General features: G+C 40.5%; 1 protein-coding gene across 2 annotated transcripts in view; it reads left to right on the top strand.

Moving 5' to 3' along the window:
* Positions 1–25,671, top strand: part of ARFGEF3 (ARFGEF family member 3) — a 177,229-nt gene that overhangs the window by 62,955 nt on the left and 88,603 nt on the right. Inside the window, exons 5-7 of one of the 2 annotated variants that reach the window (XM_061428114.1) lie at positions 6,474–6,542; positions 20,635–20,757; positions 23,997–24,039. In XM_061428114.1, coding sequence (XP_061284098.1) covers positions 6,474–6,542; positions 20,635–20,757; positions 23,997–24,039 — 235 coding nt within the window. The remainder of the gene's footprint in view (positions 1–6,473; positions 6,543–20,634; positions 20,758–23,996; positions 24,040–25,671) is intronic. The other variant, XM_061428116.1, reaches the window with a different exon arrangement.

The raw sequence follows: 25,671 nt of genomic DNA on the forward strand, positions 1-25,671 counted from the left end.
CTCACAACCATACATGAATACTGGAAAAACTATAGCTTTGACTATTCTGACCTTTGTCAGCAAAGCGATGTCTCTGCTTTTTAATACATTATCTAGATTTGTCATAGCTTTTCTTCCAAGGAGCAAGTGTCTTTTAATTTCATGGCTGCAGTCACTGTCAGCAGTGATTTTGGAGCCCAAGAAAATAAAATCTGCCACTATTTCCATTTGCTTCCCATCTGTTTGCCATGAAGTAATGGGACTGGAGGCCATGATCTTAGTTTTTGAGTGTTGAGTTTTAAGCCAGTTTTTTCACTATCCTCTTTCTTCTTCATTAAGAGGCTTTTTAGTTTCTCTTCTCTTTCTGCCATAGGGTGGTATCTTCTGCATATCTGAGGTTGTTGATTACAACATATTAAATTTAGAGTTCCATTAAAGATGAGTATAGCATTACGAGTGTACTATATTGTTAGACCCTGATAACTCTTCACAATACAGTGTATTTTTCCAGTCATAACAACTCCTCACCATTTATTGTAATCCCTTATTTTGTTACTGTCTTCAAAACCAGATGTTAGCATTATGGAGCTCAGGGATCATCAAGATATCTTTTTAAAATTTACTCATGTGCACTCAACACCTAATACTGTATCTGACCATTAATGCATCACACCTCAGTGAGTGTTTATGCAATAAAAGAATGGCAGCCCAAGTAATGCAGCCCAAGGTAGAGGTGAAGTGGCATGCAGTTGCTATCCAGTAACTTTAAGAATCATTTCTTTACTCCTGCATCCCCTGGAAATGGTCCTGTAGAGGACTTATATACAACTTTAACAGAAATGAGCTCTGGAGCCAGAAATGGTACATGTTACCAGTTACTATGTTGAATGCAAAAAAAAAAAAATCATTTCTCAGAGCAGAGAGTGACAGATGTTCTGTAAGTCTCATCAGAGATGCCCTCTAGTTTGTAGAGGTGATTTTCTCCCTGTCCTGCCTGGAGGTCCTGCCAAATAGCTGGACATCCTGAATGGGGGCTCCCTAAATTCTCATTGCCCTAACCAGGTCATCTGAAGCTCTAGTATTATTACCTATGTGGTTGCACAAGCTGGCACAGTCACACCATCTGGATTTTGCCAGTCACACCACCTGGATCTGACGTTTGGATTCTCAGAACAATTTCCTTCTGTGCTGCCAAGCTGTCTTATCATACTCTCGACACATTTTACAGTAATGTGCACACAAGTCCCGCTGAAACTCTGTGAGGTTGATTACTCCTGTGGACAATGCACAGGAGGGATTGAGCTTAGACTGGAACTCACCACACCTCCCAGAGCCCTACATGGCGCTGTAAACATGGTGGGCATCAGAAAGTTAGAGCTCACTGCTAAGGAGCTTGTATTAGTGGGAGATGCAGAGGGCATGCAGATTTTAAGTGGTGTATCTAAACTTCTCCAGATCTACCCATTCTGGGATGACCACATCTGTAATGTTTTATGTGATGGATTTTTGAACAAGGTTTATCTTCTCTAAAGCATGTTACTTTATTAGTATCTAATATAAAGCTTTATGAAATATAGGTGAATATGAGAGATTTCAACCAGATTGACTAGAATTAGAAGAGAGTCGGTGGGCAGAACCGTGGTTGGATGGCACCCAGATTTCATGTATGAGTGACCATTGCTTTCTTTTTGTGAATTCCCTGCATTCCTTCATCAAATGCACTCCAGTTAATTCATTGCCATTGGAATGACTAGGATCTGTCTTTAATTCATCTATGTCATATTATCTGCTTTATCACCTGATTTCCAGTTTCCCTCAGTACATCTAGTTTTAGTTGTGATTTGTTGCCCTGACCAGCCCTAAAATAATATGTGCAAAACACTTAAAAGGGGCATTTAAGTTGATGTGTAATAAGGTTCCTGCTAACCTTTTTAGCATCATCTCCAGCCTGTGTCTTCACACCTCATTCCTTTATTCTCACTGTTTCCTTTGCTTGGTACATCTGTCCCTCCCTTTTCTCTCCTGCATTAGTGATTAGCTCACATTATCTCATCTGTGATTCTGTTCTTCAAAGCTGAGATGTCTTCTAACCTTCAAAACTTACATACCTCATGGTTGCAGTAGCACTTACTAAATCAGCCATGAAGTATAGTTGTACAAGCATTCATTTGCCCAGTAGGTTGTGAAGTTTTTTTTTTTTTTTTTATGGTAAAAATGGTGCTTGCTTTGTATTTGTGACCCCACAGCAATTAGAACCTTGGCTAATATTCCTTGAATTGATTTGGGACCTGAAAGAGAGAACATTGAGGAGAGAGGAAGTGGAGCTGGATCAGACGATGAGGGCTTTGGACCATAGGAATAGGGGCAGTGATATACAGTAGGAAAGATTTATGACTTTGAATGTGGATGATCTGATTTTTTTTTTTTACTTAAAATGTATGTAATTTACATTGAAATGGCTGCCATGAGTCCCATCAAATGGAGATTTGTTTATTAATCTCTATGAGAAAACATCCTGGAGATACATATATTGAATGTACTCTTTAAAAAAAAAGTTATTTAATTTTTCCTCTACATATTGTTATGAGGTAGGATGGGAATTTTAAAGATAAAGAGGTCGAGGATGTAGGCAAAGTCACAGCAATTAAATATTAAATTACATGCCACAGTCATGTTACTAAAACAGTTATGTTTTAACCCTGACATCACAGCCCCTGCTCTGTCATGATTACAATCACAAAGCAGTATAAGCCTGATGGAAAAACTTTAATCTTGATGATTAGGTGCCCTTGGGAGAGAATTAATCCAGGGTTTTCCTGATCAGAGGCTCATACTTGTGATCTTGTACTTGTCATCATTATCAATCCACTTCTCTCTCTGTTCCTCATATGGCTACATTTCCAGATTCTTATCATTGGTCCTCAGGGCTTGCAATAAATCAGCTTCTCATTCTCCTTTCCAGTCTCGTCTTTTTTCTCCAGGGTTTCTATGCACGTTTTTATTTGAAGAATTGTTTCTTGTACGTAGTAGCCATTCAATTATTGTTTTTTAATTATTGGGATTTTTATTAGCCTTTGTAAGGATCTTTCCCTTTTTGTGGAAGGTTTTCCCCCCCGCCTGCTTTCTGCATCCCCTTGGCTTCTTTATGGAGGCAGTACTAGCAAGCTAGATTGCAAGACACCGCCTATCACTCAAATTCCTGCTGTTCGTGATAATGTAGTCAATATGCTTTAATGACCCTGTGAGGGATGTATTTTTAACGGAATTGCCCTCAATATTTAGGTGCTCCTGTTTGCCTTGAGGCCAACGTGCTCAGAATATGAATCTAAACTACTTACCCTTTCATTATGCAATGGAAGGCAGACAGTTTAAATTAATTTGCTGTTGACCTAAATTTCCTACACCCAGTCTGTGTTTGAATCCAGTGAATTAGTGCTTGCAGGCATTGGGTTTCTCCACGTATCATTTTCAACAAGTCACTTCTGTCTGCTGCATCATCCTTGCTAGACACTGGAGCTCTTTACATGTCTTGTCTTTATATGTCATGGGGGGCCAGGGGCACCATCAGCCCTGGAGTTAAAACCTCCTCTGCTTCCAGCAAAGCAGGCTGCATGAGCTTAAGGGGCCAGCTTCATTAATGTGCTTCACTTTCATTATTTTTCTTGTTTTTAGTTTTTGCATAGAATTCAGTGAGTCTTTGGTTTTTAGTGGCCAGACATTAGGTGTGAAAAGCCTTTTTTCATCAGCCTTGGCTGGGTGCAGGAGTCTCAGCTTCCTTCAGACTGTTGCAAAGGGCCTCCCTGTACACTTGCTGGCTTCCCTGTGGCAGAGAGAGTCCAGTCTCCTTGTTCACCTGATAAGCTTGATTAGCAAATATACCAACTCAGTGAACTTCCTGAAGACCTTACCATAGACTCTGCTCCCACTTCCTCCAGCCACTGTTGTAAAAAGCAGCTCGTTGCTCACAGAAAACGAGGTTGATTTTTGAAAACTTTCCAGATCTACCTTTGTGCACCTTGTCTGAATGCACAGAACAATGGAAGGCAGGAAGCTGATTGTTGGTCCTATAAGTAACATTATTTTTGTTTCTTAATTAATTTTTATTGGAGTATAGTGATTTATAGTGTTGTTAGTGTCTGTTGTACAGCACAGTGAGTCAGTTATACATCCACATCCACTATTTTTTAGATTCTGTTCCCATATAAGTCATTACAGAATATTGAAGAGAGTTCCCTGTGCTATGTGGTTGGTCCTTGTTAATTATCTACTCTGTAGTAGTGTGTATATGTCAGTCCCAGTCTCCCAATATATCCCTTCCCCCTCTCTCCCCTCAGTGACCGCAAGTTTATTTTCAACATCTGTGACTCAGCTTCTGTTTTGTAGATAGATTCATTTGTACCATTTCTTTAGATTCTACATGTAAGTGATATCATATAATATTTATCTTTCTCTGACTCACTTCACTCAATATGACAGGCTGTAGGTCCTTCCATGTTGCAAATGTCATTATTTCATTCTTTTTATGTCTAAGTAATATTCCATTGTAAATAGTTAAAAAGCCAAGAGCCCAGAGGGCCAGTTTACCTCCCCAGACCACCACTTCCACCAGGCACTCTCTCATACCCCCTACTTACCCGCCATGAAACATGGCATAGAAAAAAGAAATATCTCAAGAAAGAGAAGCCATTCAAGGCAATAAGAAGTCATAGTAAGAAAGCCTCATATGAGAAAGCCTTGAGGATGCCCAGTGGATGTTATAGTCTGATGGAAAGATTATAGCCAGTAATTTATGAAACTGGTGTTTGCTCTGAAGCAAGTGAAACAAGAAGCTGTGTGAGAGGCCATTTCAGAGAGTGTGTTCAGGGAGGGCCACATGCCTGAGGGGGTGACATCTGAGCTGAGACTGCAAAGAAGCCAACAGATGACCCACGTGAGGAACAAGCATGGGAAGAGTGGAGGACAGGAGGGTGTCAGGCAGAGGCACCGTCAAGTACAGAGACACTAGAAGAGATGGCCTCTCCCCAGGCCAAATTAGGACCTGGTGGCATTGCTGTCCTCAGCTTTCATCCCTTCTCGCATACGAGACCCCGACCCCATCATCACACAAAAGAAAGCCTTTTCCCATGAAGCCACGGGGTATTATTTCCCACAATGCCTCTTTCTCAGCCAGAGTGGCTTTCAGATGCTTTTTATCTGGAGTTGACTCTTGGCTATCAGGTGCCTTAAGGAGCAAAAGATGGAGGAGCAGACCCACAGTGAAGTTATCTAACCTTGTGACTAAAATTGGCAAGAATTCCCTTTTTCCTTCTTTAATTATATATCTATTTGCTTTCTCTGAAGGTGTGACTGTTCCTAGGGCCGGCCTGGCTAGTAACTAAGACAGAGAGATTAGGAGAGGTTCTTTGTTCCATTGGACAGTCGTGCTTTTTGATGTGCTGTTGAGCAGTATGTCCTGATTTAGGCAAATATGCCAGGCTTTGTTGCTCTTTCATGAGTTAGGGAGAAACAGATGAGAAACGTCCTCTGAGGCTGCCACTGACGAGCCGAGCTGCAGACCAGACATGGCTGTAGGGTTTGGGGATAGAGGAGCAAACACCAGCAATTTCTCGTCTGGGACCACCAGCAAGATAATGTGCATCATCGGAAGCCAAATGGACAGGGGAGAGGCTAGCCTCTTATCTACAAAATTAGCAGCAATTCTTAAAATGTCCTGAGCTTCTATTGATCTATTCCCTAATAGCTCTACAAGTAGAAAGTGGAATTTTTAATGGTCCTTAAAGATCTTGTAAATGTCATCAACTCATTGTCTATGTAACTTGGAGAATAAGGGGAACTTGGGACTAATAAATAAGCCCTGGGCAGTGTTCTGAGGGAGGTAAAGCAAGAAAGAAGAAAGTGCCCATAAAAGACTGTCTAATCCCATGTGGATCTGAGAAGTGACAGGAACAGAAAAATATAGTGATACTTGAGTCTAGAAAGATACAGAGACAGTGTTACATGGTCGGGCAGAGCATGGAGTCAGATTACTTGGGTTCAGATTCAGCTCTGCAGCTGGTACCTGTGTGACTTTGGGCAGCTTATTTAATGGTTCTGAGCTTCACTTTCCTTACCAGTAAAATGAGGACAATAGTAATGACACTAAAAAATCAATTTAGGTAATTCATGTTCAGGACCTAGCACTGAGCCTGCTTTTCTTTATTACTAGACAGACCTCCTGGAGTTGTTGAGGAAAGCCATCTCTGGCCAGTCTTAGAATGGTTGTTTCCTTGGGGAGAAGTTTTCAACCTTTACTTTATTAGTCTCTATTTTATTGGGCAATGTGTGACCACTAATTAGAGAGCAGTGAGTGGAATAGAAACAAACATATGAAATAAAGCAAAGAGCAAAAAAAGTCATAAAACAAGACTGCGTAAGTGGCATGCGAAATGGAAATTTATTTCTAGAATTCTAATCCCTTATCTTTTTCTTCCTCCCCTACTTCGTGGCTGTTAAAGGTTTTACTCTGCATAACCTACACTCCAACCTTTGACCTGAATGGGAGTGCAGTGCTGAAGATCGCGGAGGTAAGTACTCGCTCCCCTCGACCCTCAAGCGTTGCTTGTTTGTGCTGTCTGCTCACAGCTGCTTTACCCCAACCTGGGAGAAATGCTGGGGTGGAGCTGAGCTGCAGCAGAGGGGTGAGCCCTTCTCTGATCATTACTGTGGGGAATTTTCACTAAGGAGTTGATCTGTGGGAAGCAGGCTCTGTGGGCCACTCTGTCAGTGCTCTGCATGCTCTGGTTTGCTTGACTTGAGGCTTTAACCATGGAAATAACAGTACTGGTTCTCCTGACACTGCTATACCTAGGTATTACACTCACTATTTTTCCTAAGATTAATTGAAGAGGATTTGATCTTTAAACCAAGCATGAGATTTAGGGATGATGCTTATTGATTCAGTTGCATCCTTGTCTCCTAAACTCTGATGAACGCATTTTGTAACAATCATTGGAAAACCTTCTCTTTTCCATCTGTATTGCAGCCTAGAGTAATGTGTACCTTCAGCACTCCCAAGAGTATGTCCAACAGAAAGCTTGGCTTCCTGAATGTCTGGCATATGACTTTGGCTTTTGGACACGGCATCATTCCAAAGCCATACTTTAATATGCTTAAAATAAATTTCCTTCCACCTCTTGAAAAGGATATCTTCAGGATTTGTGTGTTTTGACAAGAGTACACATGCAGACCTCAATGAGCCAATGATATTCTGAACTCTGAAATTATGCAGAAAAAGAAAACCTAGCTCTCAGCAGTCATGGGTATTTTTTAAACTGTAATGATTACCATTTACTGATGATACCAGGTAGACGCTTAGCACTTTGGGCATGTTTTCTTTTTTTCCTCTTTTTCTTATCATTGAGGTATAATCTGCAAAATGTTCAGTGTTTCGATATACATATACATTGTGAAATAATTGCCACAGTCAAGCTAATTAATATATCCCCCATCATACATAATGAACATTATCATGAGTAGGATTTATGACTGATACCTGATCTTTTGTGGTATTGTGTGGCATTAACTGAAAATTGAGAAAATTATTTTTGAGCAGGTAGATCATTTTATATGTCAGTCAAAAGAAATAGACAGCTGACCCCTCACTACAATATAAATCAGTTCTCAAATGTGTATTTAGGTAGGTGGAAAGAATATTTTTCATTACCATATTGGTATGTTTCACTCTGTATAACTAAATAAATAGAAGAGCTGTCAGTATTTTTAGTTGAATTTTAAGAGATACCAGTGAGTGGTCTTATCATTTGTAGGTTTGGGTTTTTTAAAAAAATAGCTGTGGTAAGAACCTTTAACATGAGATCTTAACACACTTTGAAGTGTACAACTCAGTAACATTAAACATAGTGCAATGTTGTACAGCAGAACTCTAGAACTTGCTCGTCTTGCATAGCTGAAACTTTATACACATTGAACAGTAACTTTCCATCTCCCCTTCCCCCTGGCCCCCCAGCAATCACCATTCTATTCTCTAATCCTAGGAGTGTACCTATTTTAGATATACCACACTGGTTTGCTTTTAAAATGATAAATGTAGTGTTTGATCAGAGCAAGAAACAGGATTGGCATGTAGGATGCTTGTTGGTTCTTTGCTGTATGAAGGACAAGACAGGAGATGCAGTGTGTCACTCACTGCCCAGCCCATCCCTTGCCGAGGAGGGAGGTAGGGAAGGAAGACAGGCTGTTGTAGGACCCTCAGGACTGGGCAGGCCACCAGGGGTTCCCAAGCTCCCTTTGAGAAGGCAGGTGCCTTTTTCATCCTCACAGGGTTTTTGAATGAGAACCTGAAAAGATTTGTTATGTATCTCATTGTGGCCAAAAAGTTTATTGGGGTTTACGTAAAAATAAAGGACACAGTTTTCATTTTCAGCAAGAACTTTATTGAACAACGGATTCACTGACCAAATTAACGTTTTGGCCAGCCCAGCAATTCCTGAACAGCAGACTCACACTGCTATGGGCCACCCAAGTCAAGGGTGTTCTCAGTGGGGATCTGGAAGCCAGAGTAGAGACTTAGCAGGCCTTTCTAGATTGAATGAAACATCAAAACACAGTGGTCTCAAACACACACACACACACACACACACACACACAGTGGTCTCTATAAGAACCTGTAAAGAAAAAACAATTAAAAAAAAAAAACTCAACCCAAGAGCAATATACAGATAAAGGCATTGAGCGTGGTGGTGAGAGCGTGGGCTCCGGAGACTCACTGTGTTTGGATATAAATCCTGGCTCTCCTGCCTCCCAGCAGGGTTGCCTTGGATACCTCCCTGGGTTTGTGTTTGTTCTGTGTGTAAAAGCAATGCTAACAGCACCTGTCTCGCTATCTCGCATTGTGTGGTTGTGCCAGTTAGCCAAGAAAAATAGAACCCATGTATAAAGCTTTCAGTGCAGGCGGCCATGTAGTAAACGCTGGGTCAAGGTTAGCTCCTGCTTTTCTGGAACAGCAGATTGATGACATCCAGTCTTCCGCTAAATAATGGTGATCCGGCCAGGACCCTAAAGGGATGGGTCATAGATGGGGCTAGCTTCTTGAGACTACAGTAGCAAGCTGACTCCCCTCACCTTCTTGTCCTACCTGCAGCCCACTGAGATCCCCCAGTTGGAAGAGTTTCCAGCAGAACGTCAGCTTGAAGGTCCCAAAGCAGGGGTCAGACCTTCAAAGAAAAATGCCTTACTTCCAGTGCTAGCTCTGATTTCTAGTTCAGGATGGGGGCTTGGGACTGTATTCCTCTGAAGGAAGGACTTGGTAAGGATCGTAAAAGGAAACTTTTCATCTGGTATTTGACAGGTGGCTCAGAGGGTAAAGCGTCTGCCTGCAATGCAGGAGACCTGGGTTCGATCCCTGGGTCAGGAAGATCCCTTGGAGAAGGAAATGGCAACCCACTCCAGTACTCTTGCCTGGAAAATCCCATGGACAGAGAAGCCTGGTAGACTACAGTCCATGGGATTGCAGAGTCAGACACAACTGAGCAACTTCACTAAGTACTAGGGTTCCAGAGGATGTTTTTAGGCTGTGCCTCTCGTACAGACCCACCAGAAGGTCCTACCACCTCCCTGCCCACGGTAGACCTTAACAGCTGAGACTGCAGGTTCCCCCAGGCCTAGCTTCAATGCCCAACTCCTCTCTGGTGACTGGACAGAGGGGCAGATTGTCCAGCATCAGCAGGGGGATGGAGACTGCTTTGTAAGGACCATAATCATCACCACTTCAAAGTGCTTTTGATAAATGGCAGTGTGCAGAATAGCTCCTCCTTGCTAGCCTGGACCTGGCATGGACACCAAGTTCAGGGAAGTAAGAATCCAGCTCTTGCAGCTGGCCGGTCCCTGGGGGAGGACATCTACATGCCAATCTGCCAAGAGAGGCTGTCATCCAGGAGCATCACGAGCAGGCAGGTGCCAGTGCCACGGCCTCACTTAATCCAGCAGCCCCGATCAAAAGCCAGTAATGGAAACCCCCTGGAAACTATTCTCCTGCTGAGAACAGTGGATCTTTTATCCACCAGGCTTGGCTGCAACTCAGTGTACTTGATCAGGTATTAGCTAAGAGTATCTGGGTTCACTGCTTGCTGTGGCCATTCCCTCTCAGAACTGATCATTCTGAGGAGGCTTGAAAGCATAACATCGCTTGTAGTGACAAGAGATAACTACAGGGGGCTTCCCTGGTGGCTCAGTGGTAAAGAATCCGCCTGCTAATGCAGGAGACACGGGTTTGATCCCAGGTGTAGGAAGATCTCATGTGCTACAGAGCAGTTAAGCCCACAACTGTTGAGCCTTTGCTCTAGAGCCTGAGAGCTGCAACTGCTGAGCCCACATGCCACAACTACTGAACCTGAGCCCTAGAGCCCATGCTCTGCAACAAGAGAAGAAGCCACTGCAATGGGAAACCCCGTGCACTGCAACTATGGAGTAACCCCCGCTTGTCGTAACTAGAGAAAGCCCACACAGCAGTGAAGACCCAGCACAGCCAGAAATAAATAAATAAATAATGTAAAAAAGAAACAAGTGCTTATACTCAAAGTGTTACATGGCTGCTTTTAACACATATTTAGTGCTTACTCTCAGAGAAGGCGATGGCACCCAACTCCAGTACTCTCGCCTGGAAAATCCCATGGGCGGAGGAGCCTGGTAGGCTGCAGCCCACTGGGTCGCAAAGAGTCGGACACGACTGAGCGACTTCACTTTCACTTTTCACTTTCATGCATTGGAGAAGGAAATGGCAACCCACTCCAGTGTTCTTGCCTAGAGAATCCCAGGAACGGGGAGCCTGGTGGGCTGCCGTCTATGGGGTTGCACAGAGTCGGACACGACTGAAGTGACTTAGCAGCATCAGTGCTTACTCTCTGCAAGGCACCATTCTAAGAATTTTCCCTGTATTAAATCATATTAACTGCACAACAGTACTGTGAAGCAGGAGCTATTGATTATCCGTGTTTTACAGATAAGGCAGCTGGCTCAGAGAGAGATCCACTAACTTTCCAAGCTACACACCTAGGAAGTGATAGACCCGGGAAGCAAGACTGGTTGGCGTGACTGAGCTTTCAGTCTCTACATCCTATAGAACGTGTTTCATAGTCTGGTCATGGAAGAGCTCCTTACAGGGACCCTTAACGTTTGCCTCAAGGAAGTTGGTGGTAATCCTCCAAGGGGCTGCCCCTCCCTTCATCCAGACCACTCCCGGGGTGAGCACTCTGCAGACACAGCATTGATCTTGCCTTTTATCTTTAAAATAGATCTTTTTATGAAGGGAATACTGTGCCTCAGTTCACTACAAACGAAAACTGAAGATCAGAACAAAAGACAGGCTTCCGCAAGGTTGCACAGGTTCCTGAACAAGGCTGGCTATTTTCAGTAGTTACTTGATTAAATTTTGACTTCTCTTTACCCTCCCAAAATGAATTCTCTTATGTATGGGCTACTTACAGTTACATAACATTGGAGGCCCTACTTTTATGTTGGTGGTTTTCCTCAAAGCCTACATATTTGAATCACCTGGGAAGTATTAGTGAAAATAAGGCGCCTAGGGTCACCTTAGGAATTCTGAGTATTTTGATCTTGAAGGGACCTGGGTGTACAAATTTTGTGAAGCCCCTGGTTGATCCCTGGGAAGGGAATGGCAACCCACTCCACTGTTCTTGCATGGAGAATCCCATGGACAGAGGAGCCTGGCAGGCTGCAGTCCATGGGGTTGCAAAGAGTTGGAAACGATTGAGTGACTAACACTTGCACTTTTTTCACTTTTACTGGCTGAGTCTACTATAGAAGTCAAGTTGAGAATCATTGCCCTGATAGTTACTGTTCTGTCCAACAAGCTGTGGTGTAAAACCATATTGAAAGGAGTTGTGAGGCTCTACAACCTCAAGTGTGATCCACTTGGCAGATGCCTGGGAACTTATTAGAAATGCAGATCCTTGAACCTCAACCCAGACCTCTGAATAAGAATCTGCCTTGTAATAAGATATCCCATGTGATTCATAAGGGTATTAAACTTTGAGAAGCACTGCCATAAGTGAATAATGGTATAATCTCATTAAAATGAGATCTAAAGATAGCATTCTGCTAAGACCTAGGTGTCATGCCTTTTTGCCATGGCGAATCGAGCCACCCCCATGAAGTAGGGACTCCCACCAGCAATAACATCCTCTTAATGGTGGCCACCTTGTAAGTGCAGGATTTTGATTCTTCTAATTTCCCTTGTCTTTCTTCATGTTCTGCTAAACCCTGTCCACATTTTCTCCTTCCCGTTTGTCATTGCTTGATATATATCAAGCATATTTTTTAAATGCTTTTAATGATTTAATCTGCCATTGTTCCTTCTGAGGGTATGTTTTCGCCAATAAGGCCCACTGTTAACTTGTAAAAATATGCCTCCTACCCCAATCCATATTTATATAATCTGGCATAAGACAAGTATGGAGTAGATCTATTTATATGAAAAGCCTAAGAACAACTTATAAATATAAGCTTGTTGAAAAAAAATTGCACAATGTGAGAGTTGGGAGTTAAGTATTATTTGGGGCAAAATGAGGACTGTAGCCTGGGACACAAAGTCTCAGATATCTCTGGGAAATTGCTCTGAGGAGGTGAGGGGAGAGGCTAAGATATAGAGGAGTTTTGCAACAAAGGGCAGGTAGTTGGGAACATCAAAAGATTACTGTTAATTTAAAGAAACCGTATATGTCAAGTTAAGGAATTTAGTGCTTTTCTAGATATGGGAAGGTGCTAGAGTCTGGGCTCACTGAATTCATTCGTGTGATAAGTGCCTTACCTATCTGGGGCCAGTATCCTGTGTTTCCACATCCTGAGTTTCCTTAGGGCTCACTGTTAGGAGTGACTGCAGTTTGATGGCTGCCAAATGGCAGGTATTCAAGAGAACACCCCGGTCATCATCCATGGTGGCTGCAGTTGCCAGTCACTGAGACATCCTTGTTTACTGATGTGGCAGGAAGTATTCCATTTCTCAAGTTTATGGATCAGTCATTACAGATGGTAGATTATTAAATGAATAATGCTTGTGTAATTTAAGAAAGGATAGTAGTAGAATTATTTGAAATCATTGTTTACTTCAGATACGCCTGATAGGAATAAGCATTTTTCTTAATTTGCCTTCATTGTATATTTCCTGAAATTGGCAAAATAGCTTACAGCCCTTTGGTTTTTCACCATGGAAACTGCTTAAGAAATAATTTTTCATCAACAAGAAGAATGAACTACAAAGGAGACTGCCACAAAAATAATGGTGTTCTGTAGACATAGTGAGACCCAGTGATTTTGCAGATTCTCACATGCTTTCCACCTGCTAATTTAGCCCTTGAAAAATCTGCAACTATTTTTAAAGCAGGACATTTCAGCCTAAAACTACCACTTAGCTCTTGGAAGCTTTCTTGATTGTAGTTTAATTTCTCATAAAAAATAAGTCTTTCACTTAAAAAATCTTTTCTCCTATTGTCACTTTAGATATAGCTAGGGAAACAATTTATAAAAACACCTTAAAATAAATCATTTAAATCACCTGTGAACATGTTAGGGGAAGAATTCACACATTCTTCTTTCTTACTCTGGTCTGCATTGACTGTTTACTGAAGAACAGTGCTTACCCTGGAACCTGTTGATCAGGAAATGAAATGTGTACTTAAGTATGAAAAATGATGTTGTTTTCCTAAGGTACTGCTGAAACTATAAAAGGATCATTAAGCGCTGAAAATGTAAATAAGAAGGCAGCCTTCATTTGTGTGTCTAACTTTAACTTGCTTAATTAAATGGCAGTGATGACAGTTTTTCAGAATAGGGTCTTCTGTGATGCAGGAGGAATAAGAAATATGAAATGAATTTAGAATTGGACAGCTATGAAACAGCCAACATGTTTTCTGTTTAATTTCATGAATGATCATTACTGAAACTCCATATGGATAAAAATTCTTTTATTGTTTGAAAGCGAGACCCTTAGTATTTCTCTTACTGTTATGTTCAAGTTAGCAGACGTGTTGAGTGTTCTGAGGGTAGTTACCTTAATATAGGGAAAACTATCAGAGTAAAAATTGCCAAGGCCTTAGGGTTAAAGGAAGAGGTGGTGCTATAGCCTGAAGCTCTGTGAAGCTGAATTGAAGATGGTTAATGATATTATTGTTTCATTGGTAAGATTTAGAGCATGTTTTCATGCCTGGTAAAGGCAGCTCTGTGGGATTTTTCTACACGAGAAAGCCTCATTTGTTAATATTTATTTGCTGGTTTGATCTTAGTCATGGAAAACTTCTAGTCTTTGATCCTATAGCATGTTATCAAGCTCAAGCAGAGTCTCTCTCAAGGACTTCTTTTTTTTCCTCTTTAAGATTTTACTTTCAGGAATCTCCCGTGTTTTCATTCCATCCAGCCTCCATCCCTTAATTCCAAAACAGTGGTTAATAATGGTAACTACTGATGGTTGCGTTCCTAGGGCATGCCAATAAGTAGTATTTCCCACACATCCTCTTTTGATCTTTACCATAACCCAACTATATAAAGAATCCCAAAGAAAGGGAGGTTAATTTGCTTGCCCAGTGACTTTAGGTCAGGAAGACCCTAAGGTGGATGGGAGGAAGGGGTCTCCAGGCTGAAGTCTGACTGCACCCACTCCACTGTCCACATGTTTCCTTTGTAAGCAGGTCAGCAGCACAGCTCCTCGCACTGCCATCTGGACTTATTTTATGTTGATTTGTTCATAAATAAAAACCAATGTTGAAAAAATTTTAGATATTCAAATCTAGGCTTTGAATATGTGCCATTAATCACTATGCTATATTGCCTCCTAGATACCCTCAGTCTTAGAAAATGTTAGTGAAATCTTGCTATATTAATGTAGCAACCAACTGAAATTCTTGGGATTCTTATCCACTTTACCAAGGCATTTAGAGAATGGCTGTATGGTGGTTTTACATGTGAAGCAGAAGTACTGATACATTTTACTATTTTTGTGACTGTAGGTTAAAGTGATCATTAGGCATATGCCACTTGTTTGGGTATCTTTACACACTCATACTCAGTTTATCTTTTCTGAGCATTTGATTACCATCAGAGGATAGACATTTAACACAGTTCACTTGTTACCCCCAGGGAACTTAAAAAACACTGAAAATCAAGACCTGCTGCCAAAGGTTCTGATGTAATGGTTCTAGGTATCACTAAAGAATTTTTTTAATTGGGCTGACTTCTCATAAATATTCAATGATTCTAGTGATTCTTTTTTTTTTTTTAACTCTACACAGTGATAGCATTATTTCTGAGCCATACCTTGAATAAGATATTTTACAATTAAGGAGCTGAAGGTCTCCAGATACAATCCAGGAAAATGGACCAGGTCACCTGTGTACTTTTTATCTTGGAAGCATCTTATTTGTCATGTCCCCTTTAGGACTTGGGAGGGGTAGCCCCACCTCCTGGCAAAATTTAGCCAAGGGAGCTGGCCCATTGCTTTAAACCAGCTGAGGCTACTGGAGTGAGGAAACCCCATTCTAAGGAGCTTCTCCACTTTTCCTTCCAGAAACTCCTTCCTTCTTCATGGGCCAGTCTCTTTGCTGGTTTGACTCTGGTTTGACTCCTGTGGGGTGTCTGTTCTTTGGTTACTTCCTGCCAGAGATGGGCTTTGCACAAACTAGTCCTTTGCAAGAAATTCAGCACTTTCCTTTAACCTCTGATTTGTGTGGCTCTTGAAGAACTTATCTGGAGTTAAAAGACGCGTGGAGCGATGCAGGGGTCCCCTCTGCTTCCTTTTGGGTTGGTTCATTGGACAGAGGATAGAGTTTAGTAGACTTTCTGTAGACGAAGCAGAAGGCTCTGCCCGAAAAGGTACAGGAATTGATGGGTTTAGGTGTCCTAAGCTATTTTAATATGCCAGCTGAAGCCAAGAAGAACATGAAGGAGGAAGAACAAAGTCATAGTCAGTTTTTTGTATATCCCTGGGCACTTTAAGAATTTCCTTGTAAGTTGAGATACAAAAGGAAGACCAGCAAATTTCCCTACCCAAGCATGAGACTAGATTTACTTACATAACTATTTCTTAATAATAATAAAGCAACTTCAGTTTGCCCTGTCTGTGTGTATTTATGTGTGTATGCCTGTGTGCTTGCATTTGATGAGGTGCCTCCTGTCACATATCCACCCGTTACTGCTGTTTACCTGGAAACGGCAGAGCTACTGAGCTGTTACCATGATGCAATGTAGAGTTTAGACTTATAGTAATAATCAAAATTTCTATTGATCCTACTGTGATCAACAAACATTCACATAAGAGACATTTGTGCTTTTTTGTAGCTTACTTAATCTCTGATCCTTTCTATTTCTTAATTACATAAATTGTCATCTCCATAAAATTTTCCAATCAGAAACATACTAGCTCTGCTCTTGACTAACAGTCAGTACCATGCACTGTTTTAACAAAGCTATGCTGCTAACCCCATTCAGATAGGAAAGAGAAGGTAAAAGCACAGTTCAATAACGTGAAGGGCATATGCACTTTGTAAAGCTAAGCAAACTTCTGCTGTGGCAGCTTCTTAAAAATGTCTTATCCCTTTGGTTAATGTGTATTGACTATCTGCTACATTCCACTATGCTGCTTCATATTTAATAGTTATTCCACCATGGTTGTAACCTAGTACTGTTATTTATCAGTCTACTGACTTGATAATCTGAAATTTGCATTGCTTATGTATGGCTTGCAGACTTGTGTTTTCTTGTTCTTTTTCCTTCTGTTTTGGGGTCTGTTTTGCGTCGTTAATGACGTATGTTTTTGCCCTCAGTTGTGTTTCGCATGCCATAAAGCTGGATGTCCACAAATGCATGAAATGATCAAAATGTCCCTTACGACACTCCTCACTGCCCTGTGTCTTTGTGCCTCCCCTGGCGATCCATGGCCTGTGGCTTTTCACGAGGTATTTGACTTGCCCTTTAGGCCTCTGGTCAAGGTGCAGAACTGAAGCTTCTGAAGTGTCAGTTCTGCACCTCAAAAGCAAAGGGCGTGGGGAGATAGAACTGATATTGGAGATATGAAAAGAGATTGATGAGTCCCGTCCCAGAAACTCGGCCTGATTTTGGACATAGTATTCTCTGAGCTTCTCTGATTCAGTGTGCTCATCTTAGCACTGTCCTGAGGGAGAGGAAGAAAGACATTCACAAAGTGAAAAATCACTGGCCTTGAATTACAGTGGTCAGGTTTATTATGGAAACCCTAGTTCTGCAGACCTTACAGATTTACCAATTTATTATTAATACAACAAGTTTAAGAAACTTTAGAGGATGTCAGGATAGCTGTTAAAGCATCTCTTTCTGAGTACCTGAAGAAAATGATATCAGTTACATGATCATTTTTATGTTTAAAAGGATACCCTTTGTCATAGACAGTATTTATATTCACAGCTTTAGTAGAATGAGCTCCTTAGATTAATCTTTTTTCAAAGCAAACTAAACATGCCTACCTTTCCCTTTATAAAATGCCTCTTGGAGTAAGTCATGTCCCATTTTGTATGTGTAATAATAACAGCTAAACATTAAAAATGATGGTAACACTAAAAACTCATAGAAATATATTGATTATTTATGAAGTTCACCTGTTGACAGCACTGTTTGTGTTTCTTCAGATCCCGTTCTTCATGCGTGCGCTCTTTCTTGGGTCTAAAGGTACTGATAGAGGTTTTTAAAGAAAGCTATAAATGGCTCTCCATATTCAGGAAAATCATGTTTATATGAAGTGTGTAGTTCAGCTCTCCAGATAGTTAATCTCTTAATGCTTCTAAGCTAAAATTCCCCCTTAAATTTATAATGTCAGAGCTTAGAGAGCTTAAAGATCAACAGTTATAAAGATTTCTTGGGAGAGTATAAGATTTAAAGAAAACTGTTAGATCTTAAGGTATAAATAATATGCTGCTGCTGCTAAGTCGCTTCAGTCGTGTCGGACTCTGTGCGACCCCATAGACGGCGGCCCACCAGGCTCCCCCGTCCCTGGGATTCGCCAGGCAAGAACACTGGAGTGGGTTGCCATTTCCTTCTCCAATGCAGGAAAGTGAAAAGTGAAAGTGAAGTCTCTCAGTCGTGTCCGACTCTTCGAGACCCCACGGTCTGCAGCCTACCAGGCTCCTCCGTCCATGGGATTTTCCAGGCAAGAGTACTGGAGTGGGGTGCCATTGCCTTCGTGAGTGTGCCTAATTACACTGTGGAGAATTTGGTTTCATCATAGTGAAATATCACACTCAGATGTATTTTCACAATTTTTAAACTATTTCATCACGTGCAAAAGTAAAAGTCTTTCAAGATTAAAACACTTTTTTTCTAAGTACATATAAATTCTACTTTCAGGTACATTATAATCCATGATTGTTTGAAAAAATGAGTTTAAAACTGATATACCCTAAAATGGTAATTTGACAAATATATTTTGGAATTTGCCCTTATTTTTTAACTTAAATTAATCTAAGCCAACTTCCAAATACATTTTTGAGTTTTCACAGCTCATTTGGAATATCAAGCATTCAATAGGAGGTAAATTAAACTGCTAGGAAATATTTGCTTTTACCTAGTTAATTTTACAAAAAGATTTTTAATAATGAGGCCTAACAGAAAGGTCTAGCTTAAGCAGTAGCAGCAGCAAAGGTTCACATTGAGTTTCTCCCCCATCTCAGTTATCAGTTATCAAATTAAACTTGCCTTCCCTGGAGAAGGAAATGGCAACCCACTCCAGTACTCTTGCCTGGAGAATCCCATGGACAGAGGAACCTGGTAGGCTACAGTCCATGGGGTCGCCAAGAGTCAGACACAACTGAGCAACTTCACTTTCACTTTGGGTGAGAACCCTATTATTGTCATTGCAGTCTTAAAGTTACTCCTAGAAAAGTAATCAAGGTATATAACCCCCCCCCCCCCCCCCCCGCCATTTTCAGCTTTATTTTTGGCTGTGCTGGGCTTCTGTTGCTGCTCAGGCTTTTCTCTAGTCATGGTGCACAGGCTTCTCATTGCAGTGGTTTCTCTTGTTGTGGAGCCTGGGCTCTCGGGTGCTCCGGCTTCACTAGCTGCAGTTCCCAGGCTCTAGAGCACAGGCTTAATAGTTTGGGTACACAGGCTTAGCTGCTCCACAGCGTGTGGGATCTTCCCACATCAGGAATTGAACCCGTGTCTCCTGCATTGGCAGGCGGATTCTTTACCACTGAGCCACCAGGGAAGCCCCCCTTTATTCCTTTTTGTGGAACTAAATATGCTTGGGAAATGAAAAGGATGACATACGTTATGGAGAGGAAAAAGTGGGAAAAATTTTAAAGCATGCATTTATTGTCCATTCCTATAGCTTCTAAAAGAATTAGAGGCAATAAAATCTGAAAAGCCATGCCATTTAACATCGTTAACATCAAATGAGGGATTTTCCCCCTCAAATTGGGACTTCTCCATGCTGCAGCCTTCAGGGAGTTGTCTAATGTTCAACTAGACATTCAGATTTGCAAGACCCAATCCACTCCAGTACTCTTGCCTGGAAAATCCCATGGATGGAGGGGCCTGGTGGGCTGCAGTCCATGGGGTCGCTAGGAGTCGGACACGACTGAGCGACTTCACTTTCACTTTTCACTTTCATGCATTGGAGGAGGAAATGGCAACCCACTCCAATGTTCTTGCCTGGAGAATCCCAGGGACGGAGGAGCCTGGTGGGCTGCCGTCTATGGGGTTGCACAGAGTTGGACACGACTGAAGCGACTTAGCAGCAGTAGCAGCAGTAGATCACAACTGGCTTTATGTTTGCTTAGCAGAATCTAGGACAGGGAATAGAAACAGGACACAGGCAGGCATTTATCTTTCACAGGAGTCCTTGCTGCAGTCCAGAGGCCAGTCTCTGGCTCTCAAATGCCAGCTTAGGAGCAAAAAGATAAGAGCCATCTCTGTGGGTGCAGAGTCACCTTGGATTTGGAGCCCCAGGTTTCAACTGTGTAGGAACCAATATTCTGTAACAACTCCATGAGTTGAGCTGGCAGAGTTCCCTCAGTGACAAGAGCTACCCAAGGAAACTTCTCACCAGGTTTTTATAATTTGTTCACAGTTTTCTAAATTCAGATGCAGCTTAGTAATCGGGGGGACATTTTTACCCTAAGTCATACTGCCTAGTAACACAGCTGATGTGTCACACCTTTATCAGGTTTCCAAAAGAACACAGAGAGTTAATCCAAGGTTAAACTTGTTTATAGAGGAGAAAGGGATTCATTAACCCTTTTCCCCAACTCAGGAGTTAATAAATTCTGTTCCTATTTTGCCATGGAGAGAATTTTTCCTGATTAATTTCCAGCCACCTGAGTTTGTTTTGGATAGAACTGTTTTTTTAATCTAAAAATCACTTATTTGCATTCTTCTGTGATGCTCAGAATAGTAAGCTTTGAAGAGTGATTGTCTTTAGAGAAAGATTACTTTTCCTCTATGATTAAAAACAAATTCCCAGGGACTTAAAATATTTAATAGCACTCATTGATAACTAGTCCTCAATCAGGCTGACTTTCTATTTAAGAGGGATTTAACATCCCCTCCAATTACTTCCAAAGCATGTTGGTAATGAACTGATATCTACAGAGTGTGTATGTTGCTATCTTATTTCTTTACCAGGTGTGCATTGAAACATACATATGTAGCTGTCACCAGCGTAGTATAAACACGGCTGTGCGGGCAACTCTCAGTCAAATGCTGAGTGACTTGACTTTACAGTTACGACAAAGGCAGGAGAACACGGTGAGCCTCTCGGTACCCACACGTTCATCCCGGTCTTGCCAGTGACTCTGTGTAATTGCATGATGAGTGTCCCACATCTTCTGTGCTCTCCCCTCCCCCGCCAGGGCTGCTTCCTACTGAAACGTTAGGAAGGGCTGGCTTGGTTCATTTGAACTTTTATTTATATAAATTAAACTCTTTAAATATGTTTTTGCCTATTTCCCTCCAAAGTTTAAAGAGAGATTTTTCCTTGTGGTTTTGGTTATTGTTTTAGTCATTATTTTAAAACTCACTTTTCTTTTAAAATCGTGTTCTAAACATCACGGATTGAATAATTTTATATAAAAATATTGTGGTGTATTAACAAACACTCAAGTAAATTCAAAATTAAGAAAAATTACTGGCAGTTAAGTATGCAACTTGAAACTTGGGGTATATGTTTCTCTTTGTGAAATAAAAGAGTGTGGCAGTGAAGAATCTGAATTTATCTTCTCTCTGTCGTCAGAGCCCACTTGAGCTTTTTGCTCTTAACTTGAGCAGATTGTTTAAAATGAGCATTCCTGGGAAAAAATGTAAATGTAATCAGCTTTTTGTATATATTATCTTCTGGGAATGTTAATGAGATGATTCCTCTTCAAAACTGGTGTTTTTTTTTTTTTTAAGTCTGTCTCTAATAACTGAAATTAAAATTTTTTAAAATTTGCAAAAAGTATTCTGAATGAACACTTGTTATTATTTTAGAATAGAATATCTCCAGCAGCAATTCAGAATATCTCAGAAATTATAGAAATGAAGAGTTCATATTTAACTTCAACTATTTCTGATTTTTAACTTCAATTATTTTCTAATTTTTAGAAAATTATGGAGTTGAGTGAAACATTAGAGATTATCTGGTCAAATTCTTTTATTCCTTAGAAAAACAAGTGGGGAAGATGAAGCCCAGAGAGGTGAAATTGAAATCTAAAGTTAATGAGCTTATCAATGAAAGAGCCAGAACAAATGCCTTGGTCTCCTTACTGAGTCCAGTCCAAGTTATTAACATGTGATCTGGCAACCAGTGTTTAAAAAAATAAAACACTAATCTGGAGGGGGGGAGCGGAAACTGATTTTTTGTTTGCTATATCTAAAGCCTAAATTTCTCTAAAAAATTGTTTAAACTTGAGATATTTTTATTACATTAGCTTTCTCTTTGTTAAAAACTATTTTGTTTATACTAGGGTTTTGAACAGGATGCTGTAGAAATATTAGTTTAAAAGAAATTCAAGTCTGTAAGTAGAAAGCATTAAGAGAAAAATGTATTTTTAATGGAAATAAACCTAAAATGTTGAGAGTCCTTATATTAGTATACAGTCACATTCCATCCTTGCTAGGTGGCAATGTGATGGGAAATACTATAACAGTAATGTTTTAAGATGAAGCATTAAAATGAAACTTTGTATTCTCAAAGTGATTTCATTTATATTAGTTTAATTATACTTTGAAATTTTTAAGTAGGAGAATTTTAGGTTTTAAGTAAAAAGACTGATTTCTAGCTCATCTTGCTCTTCTGTTAGAGTGACAGGTAAGGTGACCGGTATAGTTGCAGAGGTCTGGATGAAACTGGAAGGTTGTGTGCCTGTATCCTGTGTAATGTGGCTAATCAGCCTTCTGGTCCTGCTTGTCACTGACCATCTGGACTCACCCCATCCGGGGGCAAGATCCCAAATTAGATAGAAAATTAGTGTTTCCTGTTAATTTCCTTTCTATTACTCAGTAGGTCCCTGGAGATGTTTTTGTGTCCCAGAAAAACATGATTCTCAGGATGCTAATATTTGAAGTACATTTGAAGTCTAGTAGAGGGAGACATAAGTTTTACTACCTAAGAATGGTTAATTTTAAAAAGCTATTACAGGGGAGTGGTTCCCAGGAATGGTGAGGCTGCACGTCCTCCCACGGGACACTAGCATTACTTGGAGGAGATGTGTATAGTGCTTAGCATGACCCGTCACTGGAAACACATCACAGGCCATCTCAGAATTAGAAAGACTTAAAGACAGTGGAAAGAAAATAAATCTAGAATGCCAAAAGCTTAGCATGAAATGTATCATCAACTTAATGTCTAGCCCCTCCCCATCCGTATGCCCAGGGCAGATTACTCAGTTTGATTTTGTTTTGTATCCTCAGAAACCCTGAATTTACTATCAAGCGTTATTATTGAATTATTTCGTTGACAAAAGCCATTGTTAAATTATTGTTAAGCATTTTAAAAAGAAAAAATGCCATATGTAAATATCTGGGGGGTAGGAGATAGTAGTTCTCCTCTCCATAAAAATGATTCAGATTGATTTCTTCCAAAAAACGTTGTTCTGACCTTAATATTTAGCCATGTACTGAGCTGTTGGCATTAACATCACACTTCCCCAAAATTCTGTGGAAGCTGCTGAGCTTACAAATTTATGAACAGAGAATAGTAGAAATATGTGCCTGTAACAAGCTTTAAAAAGATCAGCCCTGTGGCAATAATTTATATCTGGTAGTTAATTGGCATGAAAATGCCTTCTTATTATCTCCCAGTGCTAAGAGGTAAGGCTGCCTTCCTGCTCTCAACTTAGTAGTCACTGAATTATCCCTACAATGGGAAGTAAGTCTTACTACTAGTAAATATCTCTTCCTTCCTCTTCTCCCTTCCCTCAAGGTTCTGCCTCTACCCTAATAGTCCCAGATCTACCTAGTGGTGACCTGGAGTGGTCTGTCTGGTCAGACAATTGAAAGTTAATACCCTCCCCCCTCAAATAGGAAGCTGGTGCTTCTGACCAGCAGCTATTGTGGACCTGTACGTCGAAGTCCAGGAAACTGATCCTGCTTATGACTAAGAATCTGTATTCACTAGGTGCCACTCAGAGTGCTATTTGTGACTTTGGGACAAACTGTTCTTTATGCAAAGAGAACTCACATGTTTAGGCAGGTACTGCCCCCAGTCATAGCTCTGCAACACCCTAGAATGATCTAGTGCACCATAGGGCTTAAACTTCCAGGGAGTTGTGGACTCTTGGCTGAGTTATTTTTGAAACTGATAATAACTCGGTTCCAGACATAATAGCCTTTTCATAAGTGCCATGAGTACTGAAATGCTATCAAGAGCTGGAAGGTGCACCTAGGTAAGTTAGCAGAGCCCAGAACATTCAGATGACATTTTGTTTCCTAGACCTTTCCATTGTTGAACAGTCAGGATTTTTCTTGCCTGAATCTCCTAACTGTCCTGTGTGTGTCTCCCTTACTAGATAATTGAAAACCCGGATGTCCCCCAGGAATTCAGGAGTCAAGGTATTGGATTTTATTTTTGCACATTCAGTTGAAAAAGTGGGTATAAGAACACCTACTGTGTGCTCAGTGTGCAGATATAAGGCTGAGTAAAAGCTCTTGGGTTAGCTTCCCATTCTCCTTGGCTCTGCTTAGCTTTAATCAGCCATTGTTTCCTTCTGTTCCTACATCCTGTGCCAGCCATACCTGTTCCTGTTCCAACTGTGCCAGGGAAATTAACTTCACACACCTTCCTGTTGGAGGCTGGTTTTGTAGTTACTTTACTCTTCATGAAGTCAGGTTCATTAACTGTTAAAATGAGAACTGGAATACAAAATGGTAGAAACCTGACTGGCACCAAATGCTATTACACCTGGATGTTTATGAAGTTTTGTTACGAAAAATAAGTCATCTCACAGGGAAGGACAGCCAGCCAGGTTTAAGTAGCAAATGAAATCAAGGTAAGGAACTTTCATTCTGATTCATAGGAAAGGAAAAAATATCCACTATAATAGACAAGCACTTTGCTTTCTTAAAAATGTTTGATGGTATTGTTTTCCGTAAAAGAGATGAAAAATTCAAATCATCTGATTGAAAAACTAAAATATCAGTTTTATCTAGGATTTTATTCAGTAATTTTTAAAATGTTGAGGGTACTTGCATAGTGGTCCAGTGGCTAAGAGCCTACATTCCCAATACAGGGGGCCCGGGTTCAATCCCTGACTGAAGATCCCAAGCGCCACATCTAAGACCTGGTGCAGTCAAATAAATATTTTTTTTAAGTGTTAAAAAAAAATTTTTACTTTGATATTTTTGCCAGTTAATGGAAGAAAGGGGTAGGGTAGAGAGAAAAGGAAAAAGGAAATGTAAGGAAGAAAAAGAAGTAGCTAAACAACCACAATTAGGAGAAAAAGAATAAATGAAAGGAAATTACTGCTTTAGATCATTTTCTTTTAAAGCATTGCTTGAGTGTGTTTTTGTCACACTTCCCTGTATTCTTGGGCTACAAGTATTGCAGCGTCTTTTCACCTTTTAAAGCTCTTAGTGGTATGAGCCAAGATTTTTCATCTCTTTTGATTATTGCAGTTCCCACAATGTTTTCACTTCAATATAGGATGATTTTATAAACTAAAAAAGAGATCAAAGTTCTCTTGGTTAAGCATGCATATTTAAATATTGTATCAGTAAAAAATTGATGGACTCAATTTGAAATTTACCTAAAATTAAATTTCAGGATTCCTTATGGGTTTCATTTATTTTAAACTGTCTTTTATCATTGCACTTTATCATTTCTCAATTTTTTTTTTTTTTGCATTTAAGATCTTAAATTCTGAGGATCAGCCATTTCTCATTTCCCTGCCATCTTTCAATTTTATTTTTCTTCTTACACTCCTGGCATTTTTTTTCTCCTTCTTCTTTGACCTCATGGTCATTCATTCATGCATTTATACATTCCTCAAATACTTGGCCACATTTGTATAGATCTCCACAGGTTTTTATTTAAAAAAAGCAGATGCTTCCACTTGTTACTTTCCTTGGCCTAGCAGTGCTGAGACATTATTTAACCCCACTTGCCAAAGGCAAAACTTAAGCTTAATTGAAGCAAAACTGAAGCTTACCCAAGCTCATGCAGTCAACAAGCTGTAGACCAGTACT

Source organism: Bos javanicus, chromosome 9, assembly GCF_032452875.1.
Source record: "Bos javanicus breed banteng chromosome 9, ARS-OSU_banteng_1.0, whole genome shotgun sequence".
Lineage (NCBI taxonomy): Eukaryota > Metazoa > Chordata > Mammalia > Artiodactyla > Bovidae > Bos > Bos javanicus.